Source organism: Sprattus sprattus, assembly GCF_963457725.1.
Source record: "Sprattus sprattus genome assembly, chromosome: 6".
NCBI lineage: Eukaryota > Metazoa > Chordata > Actinopteri > Clupeiformes > Clupeidae > Sprattus > Sprattus sprattus.
The window spans coordinates 3,145,115-3,158,484 of NC_137925.1; the positions used below are offsets into that span (position 1 = coordinate 3,145,115).

The 13,370-nt window shown below is 41.4% G+C and overlaps 1 protein-coding gene across 1 annotated transcript; it reads left to right on the top strand.

Annotated features, from left to right (window-relative positions):
- Positions 1-5,734: 5,734 nt before the first annotated feature.
- On the top strand, positions 5,735-12,752 carry slc25a48 (solute carrier family 25 member 48). The gene is made up of 7 exons (XM_080840410.1): positions 5,735-5,872; positions 6,915-6,958; positions 7,134-7,205; positions 7,622-7,880; positions 8,803-9,096; positions 10,380-10,513; positions 12,300-12,752. The coding sequence occupies exons 1-7, from the start codon at positions 5,827-5,829 to the stop codon at positions 12,402-12,404; spliced, it is 954 nt and encodes a 317-aa protein (XP_080696536.1). The 5' UTR covers positions 5,735-5,826; the 3' UTR covers positions 12,405-12,752.
- Positions 12,753-13,370: the final 618 nt, after the last annotated feature.

A 13,370-nucleotide genomic window follows, 5' to 3' on the forward strand; every position in this document is an offset into this window, starting at 1 on the left:
ACAAACTAGTTACTCAACGACTGTCCTTACACACAAGTGCAACACCAGACAAAGAAAGACGGCAAATAAGCTACTTACTAGATCCTTGACCCTTCAAGCAACATATTGAAATCAGTCAAGTAATTTGAAGAGTATTGGTCTATATAATATGATCTGGTAAAAAAAAAAAAATAATAATGATGCTGTGCTCAGTATTGGTGTACCACTACATTGGTTTTTATATAGCCTACCCAAAGCTTTTAAAACCTGATGATTTTATGTTTTATTTTGCTGTCTCTGTGAAGCACTTTGTAACACGGTTTTTGAAAAGGTAAAATGGTATCTCATTAACATCCAACACTAGCATCAAAAATCTGTGTGTAAATGATAATTTGCTGCAATGAGCTCGACTCAAACATAAAACAGATGCAAAAGACATCATTTTTTTTCATATATGCAATATTGCCTAAAAATCTGAAATGTTCTAACCCTCCAAGATGCAGAAAAACGATTCCATGCTTTTATAATGTCACAACTAGACTACTGAAATGCTCTTCCTCCTGGTGTAGCAACAACTCTATGAAGAGCCTCCAATTTATTCAGAATACTGCCGCTCACACACGCAGTAGTACTAAATAATAAGAACACATCTCAGCTGTACTTGCCTTTCTGCACTGGCTCCTTGTCAAAAGTATAGTTGATTTCAAAGTACTTTTTTTTTTACATGCAAAGCTCTAAACATCTAAGCTCCAAATTACCTCAAGGAATCAGTTGTCCCCTACCGCCCACCAAAACCACTTTGTTCCCAGAGTGCAGGTCTCCTTGTAATCCCAAGAATATCAAAAAGCACATTCTAAAACTGATTGTTCAAATCCTTGTAAAATCCAGCATTACCTTACAATTTGTCCCCATAACATTCTATGATAACATTCCATATTACTGCGCAGCGGATGGCAAGGCAAGGCAAGGCAATTTAATTAATATAGCGCATTTCATGTGGAGCAACATCATCTAGGACACTGAAGCATCAAAATCAGGATACCCCTGCCATCAAGCCCCCCCCCCCCCCCCCTGTGGCATAATCTTCCTGCCTCTATCCAGGTAGCGGACACCCTTTACATCTTTATATCTAGACTAAAGACAGTCCTCTTAAGTACATCCTATGATCTATGGTCTGTCTGTCTATCTGACACCATAGGAGGCAGAGCCTTCTGATATCGAGCCCCCCTCCTGTGGCATAATCTTCCTGCCTCTATCCAGGTAGCGGACACCCTTTACATCTTTATATCTAGACTAAAGACAGTCCTCTTAAGTACATCCTGTAATCATGAATAATGCATCAATGCACCTGTCGCAACATATTTCACACTTTCTGTCAGACATGTTGTTGTGTTGAGCAGCAGTGGGCTACAGACAGCGCATGTTGTACTGTATACGAGGGCCTTTGCAGCCCCCAGGTACAGCGTGTTGCAGCTATCGCCAGCCAGTTGTGCGCTGATTCTCATGCGTTGTGTCAGCCAACCATAACTAAACATAACACCTCAAAACTAAACGTAAACAACATTCCTATACATCGTGGCAGGCAGCCTCTCTCAGCCTCTACCCCTTCGCCTTCTTCTCTGTATCCTATTACGCTAAGGCATCAATACTGTTAACGTGGCCATTTTACCGTCTGTTTTTAACTGACCTAAATGTATCTCTTTACCTGTTCATCAAATTGACGTCTACTAACCAGATTTTCTTAAAGCATGTCTTCAAATGTCGATGTGTCCTCCTCACCATAACCATTAAGTACATACATGCATATTAGGCACTTTGTCTCTTTCTTTCCCTCCTAGTCTAGAATGTCACCGCTGAGGGATGCTGCTGTAGTCTTTCCACCTGATCATTTCCAGAAACCCTTGGCCTTCACCTACCCATCCCCACCACACTGACATGCATTACAGTAAGTCTACTCCGTTTTCAGTTTCATTGCTGTACTTACCCTTGTAGTAGTATCCTTACAAGCACACTGTATACCCACTAAGCTGTTTCTACAATACTTGACTCTCTCCCCATCGTTGTATATTTCATGTATGTACCTTCTCAGGTTTGTGTGTATTGTATATATTTGCCACGTGTATGCTAGCATGCTTATCCTGACCCGTGTATGAATCCCCCCCCCCCCCCCCACTCCTTTCTCTATCTCTACTTGGTCGGCTCCAAGCAGATGGACCCCACCACATGTGAGCAACATCTCTGCTCAAGGTTTTTTCCTGATAACAGGAAGTTTTCCTTGCTCCTACCGCCTTTGTGCTGGCTCCAGGGGGGTCATGTGCTGGCTCCAGGGGGGGTATTGAAGTCTAATATTTATATATAAATAAATATATATATATATTGTTATGTATTGTGAATACCCCTGAACCATTATCTGGATGTATTTGACCAGTTTCAATAGGTGCCTCTCTGATTTTTCAAACACGTGCTAATCTAGTTGCTTCAAATGTAGGTCACCAGGGTAGGATTCTCGTGTCCATCTCCCCCCCACAGTGTCATCTTTAGGTGTGGCATCACAAGAATGTTTGCTTGCGCCTTAAAGTAAAGTCGTAAAGTCAAGGAAGTAAAAGAGAGGAGGTGAATGAGTTCAGAGACGAGGAGTCTGACACACATGAGTGTGATCACTAACACGAGAATGCCCATGTTTGCTTGCGTCTGAAGTTTTTTTCGTAAAATCAAGGAAGTATACGAGGGGAGGTTATGAGAGTTCAGAGAAGAGGAGTCTGACACACATGACTGTGATCACTAAGTTAAACATCTTGGGAAAGGCAATTGAAAGCGAAGAAAATTACAGTAAATAGTGTCTGTTTGCAGAGTAAAACCCTTTGTTTCCCTCAGGTGTGTGTGTGTGTGTGTGTGTGTGTGTGTGTGTGTGTGTGTGTGTGTGTGTGTGTGTGTGTGTGTGTGTGTGTGTGTGTGTGTGTGTGTGTGTGTGTGTGAGAGAGAGGGAGAGAGAGAGAGAGAGAGATGAATGAATGTCCTTCATGCAAGATGTGTTTTAAGGGGTTTGAAAGTGTTCAACCTATCTTTATTACTTCTGGTTGGTTAATAATACACCCAATTTCCTTGTTTGAAATAGCAGGACAAACATTGAGTCACTTATTTTTTGTTGTCTTATTCCTGATCTGCAAGGTCGGTCTCGCTGTGTCTGGGGGATTAAGATTGATACTAAGAAGCTACCTGAATACCAAAACCCTCAGACATGTTTTGAAGGTCATTCAGATTGTGAATAATATAAATAATACATAAATGTGTTCATCTATAAATAAATGTATATATTTGTATTACTCATCTAATCATTTGGATTATTCCTGTTTTTTTTCTTCTTGTCAACCACATGTTTATCTCAATGCCTTTTATGTGTGGGTTTAACCCAGCTAAGATGACAAATACCGCTGTGTTAGCCTGAATACCAGCCGGAACTCCGCCCACAACATTTTTGGTCTGGGAGATTCAATCTGGCTCTGTGCTAGTTGGGGGAGAGTATATCGGTCGGATTATACCGTACCAATGAAATTGTCTGGGCGGGCTTTATACGTTGATGGACAAAAACCAACGCTTCAGTTGAATTAACCGGTAGATTCAAACTCCGACCAAGATGGCCGCGTCTCGGGTGCTTAGTGGGGAATATTTTATGTGAATTAAGCCATCTACACGACTTTTTAATGTCTACATTGACTCGGTTATTTGTGCATGTGCAACACGAATGTTGCAGAGTATTTTTTTTTCTTAACTAAAGCTCTCTAGACCATTATTTTTAGGTCCTTGCTAACGTGTACACAAAAAACCCATTGAAACAAACTGTAGCTTGTAGCCTTAATGCTAATTAATTAACGTGAGCAGGCATATCTCAACAGATATTGACAGCGCATTCATTTTGAAAGAGGAACAGAGAAACGCGATCAAGGCATTTGTATATTGAAAAGATGTTTTTGCCTTCCTTCCTACGGGATCAGATAAAAGTTTAATCTATCAGATGGTAATACTACGTTGCTCTGATTGGTTCTAGGTATCCAATTCAGCGAATAGGCATTTTCTTTCCTGGTTCGTTGAAACACGCACCATAATCACAGCCCAATGGTTCGGTATCAGACTCATATTCTGACTAGAATCATGAGTATGACATCGTCAGGCTACCGCTGTGTAGCAAAATTCTCTGGTGTGTGTGTGTGTGTGTGTGTGTGTGTGTGTGTGTGTGTCTGTGTGTGTGTGTCTGTGTGTGTGTGTGTGTGTCTGTGTGTCTGTGTGTGTGTGTGCCTGTTTGTGGGGGTATCAGTTTGGTTTATTTGCCCAGATTAGTATGTGTATGTGTCTGTGCATTATCAGATTGCTAAACTGGAAACATGAACCAGAATGTTGTGTGTACTTCTTGGTTTATTTTTAGACTTCGCTGTGGCTGTTGCCCCTAAAATCACAATTTCAATTTCTGGCAGTGATCAGTTAAATTGGTCGACAACATTGAAATAAGAAATCCCCTCAGAGGAAAAAAACTAAATGCACTTTGATGCTGAATTGTGCATCTTAAGTATCACTGTAGGATGACACAGACAGCCTATATAGGTCAATGTATACAAGGGTTATCCACAAGAGTGTGCAGAGGTTCCAATTACAGTGTCAGGAAGATGCTTACCTCACCCCCAAATAGCAGAGGGGACGTCATCGCCCATTTACAAACACCTAGACCCTAGGTCATCGCAACATAAACCATGAGGTTTAGAGTGCATATGTTGTAGCCGTTATGGTCTTGTTATTGGCTAGCGCAAAAGCAAGAAGCATTCCCCTGAACTGCACGTGCCTGATAGGACAGCACGTGAGAGAGGGTTTACTCGGAAGCCTGATCGAACCTTATCTTCCCCTCTCATGTAACAAACATCGTGTTTCAAACATCTGTGGAAATACAGTCACACCCCTGGCCTAGTAGCTGTATGCTGGGCGAGTGCCAACAGAAAAAAATGGAGGGCAGCACAGTCACCACACAGTTCAAAGCAGAGTCTGGATATGGAATTTCTGTAATTTTGGTAATTAGTACTCTGGTCATTTTCCACACACATATGTGTGTGTGAGTGTGTGTGTGTGTGTGTGTGTGTGTGTGTGTGTGTGTGTGTGTGTGTGTGTGTGTGTGTGTGTGTGTGTGTGAGTGTGTATGTTTGTGTGTGTGTGTGTGTGTGTGTGTGTGTGTGTGTGTGTGTGTGTGTGTGTGTGTGTGTGTGCGTGCGTGCGTATCTGCCTCTGTGTTTGTGGGGGGGGGAGTGTATGTCTTATCAGTAGATTGTGGCAGTGTCTGTGTAAATGTATTGAACTTATATACTTTACATTTTTATGTATACTGTATGTATAAGGAGGCAACTGAACTGCTTATGTCTGCTCACGAACATACACTAAATTTGATAATTAGATTAGACCAAATGAACACAATGGCCAAAATGATGTAGGCTACGGTTTATCATAATCATTAATAGTCTTTCAGCTTGTCGAATACAGCATTAATTCCAAGCATAGGTGATGTGTGTTTTGATATAAATACAGAGCATAAACACAGGACAGTTATGTATAATACGAGCCTTGTCACACATCAGTTTTTTTCCATAGACGTCAGAATTTCTGGCTTCCTATTGGTCAAGAACACTGCTTCACTTGTTGATCCGCCCCCACACTCAGAGGTGTTATTCCATACTTATATAGCAAGATTCGAAGCAAAATGTACAGAGTTTCTTGCTTTGTTTTGGAGCTATTTGTATTGACCTATCGATAAGATATTTCCAATGCTTATTCAGTTTCCTTGACAGTTCCTGACAGTTCGCCGGGTTTAAAATGAACTGCTTTCATTTGGATGATTTCTTGGCTGGATGGATTGGCGGTGAGTCTGTTGTGAATTCTGGTGCTTTATCATAATGAAACAACTTTAATCTTGTTATACATTCATACTACATTCATGGTTTTAAAATACCATGCAGTTACAATTCAGTTTTAATATAATAGGCAATAATTGTATGCATTATTAAAACGTACGATAACAAAAGATTCGCAAGATACAAAAAGCTGCATCTTACGATGCGATAAAAAAAAGTATGCTAAAGTCTGTGCATGCGAATAGAGCAAACCAAGTTTTTTGCTGAGATTTCAAGACGTGACAGGGTTCCTTTGCTGCAGTAAATAAGCGACTATGTAACATTTGTCCTTTGTATGAGCAGTTTCGAGTAAGAGGGGGTTGGGGGACAGGAACGTGATTAAAGCACACAGGGGCGTCGGAGAGCGTTTGTTTATTTCTGGCTCTATACCTCGCCGTTTTCCCCCGGCTTTTTATGTCATTCTTTGAATCTGTACTCGTGTAAAGGAAAAATATAGCAGCTCAAAATCTCAGAAATGCCTTAAAATAAGCGTTGAAGAGCTGTTATCGGGCAAAATATAGGCTTCATTGAAACTTCCCTTTGTTGGTTCGATGTCTTTCCCGTGCTTGTTGTTTTGAGAGACCTAAAGGGATCCTTAGGGGGGAAAGGGGAGAATTCCGTTAGTTGAACGTGATTGGTTGGATTCTTCCTTAAGCTCCAGTTTCTCTTTTTTTTCGCTGCATTTTTGCGATGGAAAGAAACCAATGTGTTTTGCTTGCGATGCCTTGGCTGCACAACATTGTGCTCAACCGCTGCTAGATGCATTTTCAACACAGATGCATTCACACGAGGCTTTGAGCACACAATGCTGTATTGACGACCTCTGGCCACAAGAGAAATACATAGTCTGTGTTGACATATGAAGAGCTGCTGCACACCCACCACAATTGAAAAAAAGTGTTCTGTGTTAATAACATCGTGTGGAGGGAATTCTTACTGTGATGCTTTAAAGTTAAACTGTAAACCTACTTTCATGACATTGAGATTGTGTTGTTTCGTGTTCTATCTCAGGAGCCTCCAGTGTGATTGTTGGACACCCTCTTGACACAGTAAAGGTAAAAACTCAACAAACCCTTTTCAATCAATCTGAATCTAAATCATTATCATAAGTGCACAACTGTGGGAGACATTTAATGTAAAGTAGCTACAGAAAGCTTTCTCTTTGTATCCGTTCCAGAGCTTAAGACCTTTTTCTCAAAGTACCCTCTTTTTGATTCTTTCCTCCAACAGACCAGACTTCAGGCAGGGAAAGGATACAAAAACACGTTACACTGTGTCCTCACCATCTACCGAAAAGAATCAGTGAGTATGATCCCCAACGTACTTGCCCTCTCCCATAGATCTCTGCCTTTTAGTGCATTCTTTAATAACCCATAAAACATAAAGGGTACTTCATAAGCTATTTTTCATTAATGACTCCAGACTTTCTGTATCAGCCTTAATAGCAGCTTAATAAAAACAAGTATCTTTAAAACTTTTGTAAACTCTATTCCTATGCCTTGGCTCTTTTTGTGGAAGAAACTTTATGGCTGGGCTGTTATTTAGATGCATTCCAGAATTCCCCAGGCCCCCCACTCCCTCCTCCTGCTTTTAAGCACTAAAAGATTCTTGGAGATTCTGAGCCATCTTTCTTTTCCTCTCTCTCTCTCTCTCTCCTTCCCTCTCTCTCTCTCTCTCTCTCTCTGTCTCTCTATCTGTTTCTCTCTCTCTGCTGCCAGATCTCAGGTTTCTTCAAAGGCCTGTCCTTTCCCCTGGCCAGCATCACCGTCTACAACTCGGTCGTGTTCGGCTTCTTCAGCAACACACAGCGTCTCATAAGCAAGTATCGCTATGGTGACGGCAGGCACCCCTCGGGCATGCTGGACCTAACGATGGCCAGTATGTTGACTGGCCTGATGTCAGTGAGCCTGGGAGCGCCGGTCGACCTAGTCAAGATTAGACTGCAAATGCAGACTCAGCCCAAGCCTCTTCTGGCAGGTAAAGACCCATAGGTCTACACTTAAATCTACTTTTTATACATCCTGGTGTAAAATCCTTAAACGCTATAGATATAAACATCTCCTAAATGTGTTAACGTATATCTGTGTTGTAAGTGGCTATGGTTTTAAGTGTCTCCTAAATTAGTTATGTTTTGTGTTTTGACCCCTCACACTTTTATCATTGTGAGATTTGACCTCATCCCCTTCCCACGTTGCAGTTTGATCTCCAAGCTGTAACAAGGTAGAGGTGAGGCATAGCTTCTATTGAAAAATATAATATAATATATATAAATATGTTATTTGTATAATTCAGAACTTTTCAATACATTTAAATACCTTTTGTGGACATCTTCAGGTCTGGCATTAACAAGAAGATGCAGTTTTGACATTTGGTTGTATACAAACGTTACTGGCTTAGTTAGATTTCAGGAAATTAAAATGACTCTTGTTCCCAGAAGCAATACTGGATACAAAATGAACCCAAATGACCTCCTGTAGCCAAATAGTTGCAACATCTGTAAAAATGGGAAGCCATATCTCCCAGGTGGGGCCTGACTGTTAGAGTGATTCAGTGTTAAACTGCGAAAGACAACAGCTGTAAACCGAGCAGCTGTAGACAGAAACAATGTTCTCCCACGTGGGAGTGCTCCCATTTCTACACCTCCCCCACTCAGAATGCTAGTGTCACTATGGGAATAGAACAAGAAAAAAAGGTCATTTCCAGTTTCAGGAGATGTATCCTTGTTTGAAAGTCAGACTGTGGGATCGCAGCAGGCTAACTATGATCCTTTTTCTACTCTGTGTATTTTGATACCCTCTACCAGTCATCATTCATTCATCTTTTAAAACTGTCATGTCAATTTTTGACCATTTCGTGAGTTATAACACTTTCCTCCATCTCTCCGGAACCTGTTTTGCAGAGAGCTTCCACCTGGCAGGGAGTGGCAACGGCAGCGGAAGCATTCCCCTGCACTCGGTGCACATGCAGGCCCAGGCGCAGCCCACGTACCGCGGCCCCATCCACTGCATCAGCAGCATCCTGCAGACGGAGGGTGTCCAGGGCCTGTACCGCGGGGCCGGGGCCATGCTCCTGCGCGACGTGCCCGGCTACACGCTCTACTTCATCCCCTACACGCTGCTCCGCCGCTGGCTGAGCCCAGAGGGCAGTGCCTCCCCGCACCCCTGCTCTATATGGCTGGCAGGAGGGTTGGCAGGTGGGTCGAGAACGCCAAGGTGTTGCGTGCCAGTGTGTGTGTGTGTGTGTGTGTGTGTGTGTGTGTGTGTGTGAGTGTGTGTGTGTGTGAGTGTGTGCATGTGTGTGTGAGAGAGAGAGTGTGTGTGTGTGTGTGTGTGTGTGTGTGTGTGTGTGTGTGTGTGTGTGTGTGTGTGTGTGTGTGTGTGTGTGTGTGTGTGTGTGTGTGTGTGTGTGTATTAGTATTATAGTAGTATTATTAGTAAATATTCCCACCTCAGGCTGATGGGTCCTACCTTAAAAGCTGGGTTCTGCTCAAGGTTTTCTTCCTGTTTCATGAAAAGGGAGTTTTTTTCCTTGCCACCATCACCTTAGTGCTTGCTCCAGGGGTTCAAGCCTTAGGCCTTTTGACAATTGACGTTTTTAGTGGAGCTAATTCAATTCAATTGAATTTCAAGATTGACAGCATTTAGTTAAATACAGAGATCTACTGTATATACCTGAATCGTGTTGAATCAATCATGTTTGGACAACAGTTACTAAAATCCCTCACAAGGCTTTGAAGCATTGCATTCCACATTGCCGATGTGGCAAAAGTTAATGCGGTTTACGTATTAGTTTAAGTATGTGAAGCTCAGAGGAAAGCCTTAGTACAATAGGAATGTACTTATGTGCTTGTTGTTGTAATGTTATGTGGTTATTTTGGAAGGTCATAGATGCACAGAGGATTCAGGGGGCCATAACTTAGCAAGAACTCACACCAGAACAACCTGTCCTCGTTTGGACCGTAATCTCTTAGGAAAACAGAGGAACAGAGAGGAACACTTGCGTTGTCATTGTGGAGTGGTGATACAATGCCCCACATTCACTCCCTCTCCTTCCAGCCTCCATGGCGTATGGCTGAGAGCCACCCATGCTGTTCTTCATTTGGGCTTGCCTTTGTCTTTCTGTCACATCCCTCAGTGTGTGTGTGTGTGTGTGTGTGTGTGTGTGTGTGTGTGTGTGTGTGTGTGTGTGTGTGTGTGTGTGTGTGTGTGTGTGTGTGTGAGTGTGTGTGAGTGTGTGTGTGTGTGTGTGTGTGTGTGTGTGTGTGTGTGTGTGTGTGTGTGTGTGTGTGTGTGTGTGTGTGTGTGTGAGTGTGTGTGTGTGGTGCGTGTGTGTGTGTGTGTGTGTGTGGTGCGTGTGTGAGTGTGTGTGTGTGTCTAAATCTCTGTGAGTGTGCGTGAGAGTGTGTGTATTATCCAGTCTTGCTGTTTGAGGGCCCCACACTCACATGTGCCCCCCCCCCTCCCCTCCTCCTTCTAGGCTCCATCTCGTGGGTCACTGCCACGCCCGCTGATGTTGTGAAGAGTCGACTGCAGGCAGACGCCATGCACCAAAGAAAGTACCAAGGCATCCTGCACTGCATCAGGCACAGCTACAAGACAGAGGGAATACATGTAAGCCCAGTCATCTTCACCTCTCTACACACATGACATACAGTTATCTGATTGGGGAAGATTGGTCAAAGTATCAAATCGCCCATGTTTAGATATTCACTTTTTAAGAAGTCAACGACTGAAAAACAAAGGAAATAATACTCTTATGACCCCGATTAGTGTGCTCTCTAAACCACAATGAGACCATAATGATCCATTAAAAATCTGGTTTACGTACGGCTAGAATGTAAAGGTGTGGTGAGCAGCCCTTCCTGGCCCAAGGAATTCTTTAAAGTCATACAGGATTTCTTCATCTGAGAGTTCCTAACAGAATCTATCAGGGTTGTTTCACCAAATTAGAGAAGACTGTTTTTCTAATGGTTGTGGGCAAAGGCAATTATGGGTATATGATGCGTTTACCGTGGCTTACTGCAAATTGCTTTGGATGAACCCATGCATTTCAGGAGCGAAATAGGAGTGATTTTATACAATGGCTTATCTCTAGCAGTCAGCGAGTTCATGAGATGATCACATGACTGCTGGTTCTTTTATGGGAGATTAAAACAGGAAAATAACTTGCATCAGCTCATTTTGTATATCCAGTCCAAGCATGCGGTGCTCTTCCTCAAGTTCACATGAGGTGAAGAGCCAAGACATATTTTAGTGATGGGATCTTGGCAGGCCTGAGTGTCTTAAAGGCACCCAGTGCAACTTTCGAGGCTTGAGACTCGAAAAATAAACATTCAATTTCTAGTCTTTTTTACACGTAGTAAGTTTCAATAACTCCATACCGTTACATATCGACATTCAAGGATCAAAGATGAGACGTCGTTGTGTGGTGAGAACTGATAGAAAATCGTAAACAACAACAATCGCCGGTGGGGAGAGGCCATTTTTCCATTGACTGGAATCCTGCTTTATTTATTGGTGGCACCAATAAATAAAGAAAATGGCGGCGATTGTTGTTGTTTACGATTTTCTATCAGTTCTCACCACACAACGACCTCTCATCTTTGCTCCTTGAATGTCGATATGTAATGGTATGGAGTTATTGAGACTTACTACGTGTAAAAAAGACTAGAAATTGAATGTTTATTTTTAAGCTTCGAAAGTTGCACTGGGTGCCTTTAAGGGTGTGAGGCTTGATTATGACAGCAGTCACAAGATGATGTGTCTTTATCATGTGTCTTTATCATCAGCTGATTTTGAAATAATGTGTAACAATCGTAAAGATTGACCTGAAGATAAGCCTTTTGTTTATCATTTTATTCCATGATTTTATTCCATGCACAGTTTTTTAATGATTGGTGATGGTGAGGTCTGTCCTTGTTAAATACATGTGTATTGCTTTTTTTCAAATAGATCTACCTTTCTATCCAAAATCTAAAGAAAGTTTGTCTGAAGGGCTACCAGGAATTTAGAGTTTTTGCAAGCCCTGGTCTGTAATTCCAGACTTATGCTAATGGACATACAGGCTATTGTATATCTGAAAGATAATAGTAAACAGCTGTTCCAGTGCATGTAGATAGATACCTTGTTTGAGGAGGTTTTTTAAAAACATTTGATGACAATTTAGAGGGTCCTGACGCAGTAACTTACTGTACGCAAGCACATACAAAGGGGCTAAAACAGAAACAAAGTGCACAATAATATTGGGGGACAATGTTTATCCAGTATGCCCTTAGGGTGACATCATCATTGTCTAGAAGTAAAGTCTATACGCATTTTCATTTGTTGCCAATACAATTATATTAAGATAGAATTGTACCTGTTCATGAACCCTTCACTAATTGTTTTCCTTCTGCAGGTTTTCTTCCGTGGGGCCACAGTGAATGCCGTTCGGGGATTCCCTATGTCTGCAACCATGTTTCTGACCTATGAACTCTCTCTGAAGTTTTTCCGGAGCCTGTAGACTCCCATCCACAATGGTTGCTATGGTACTTGAATTGCAAGAAATTACAAGAAGAAGTTTTGGTTCATCGTGATTTAATAAAGTCATATTAAGTGCCTAATGTTTAAGTATAGACTGATAATTAATGTTGTATTAAAATAATATTATTTCTTATATTAAGAAAGATGATATGTTTATATATGTACAAATATATAAGTTTATAAACATGTTTTACATTTTACCTCACTTAAATCTTTATCTGTGGTATCACTCAAATGTCCTTCTCTTAGGATAAGCATTGAGTCAATACTTTACTAATTTTGTGTTGTGTTTGTTTTGTTGTTTACATGTACTGAACACAAAACATTTGAGCCATTTGAGAACAACAAATATGTCTGTGTCACGTCACACATGTCACATTTACTTGTTTTTACTATTTGTAAAATCCATAAACATGTATCAACTGTAAATAACCTTTGCATTAAATAAAAAGCAAGTCAATATGAGCACACATTTTGTGTTTTCATGCTTCTTGTGTCTTTTCCTTAAAATTCTGAGTGCCTTAATCTGTCTCCATGATGATATTCAGTGATGCAGACATGAAGAAACACTAACTCCAGCTTGACAACACTCACATTAACATGTTTACACGTAACCCTGTGTACATGTCAAAACTCATTTCTACAATGTTTTCCATGTCATTTTTAGACTGGGGTCCTACGCAGAGATATCATTATATTTGTTTTGAAAAAAACACTTTCTCTTCACATGAAAGATAAGTGTTATCACTGCTGCTGTTAGAGCCTGATAAAGCTTGTTTGAGGGAGAAGCTGCCACATGAGCCAGGACCAGATGCTTCTAGAACAAGAAAAACATATTCCAATAAAAACACAAGTGTGTCAAAACTGCCCATGAGCACAAGATTTGTGTTATGTACTGTATATTGCAGCAATTCATGACATGTTTTATTCTGATCTGAGAAGACTA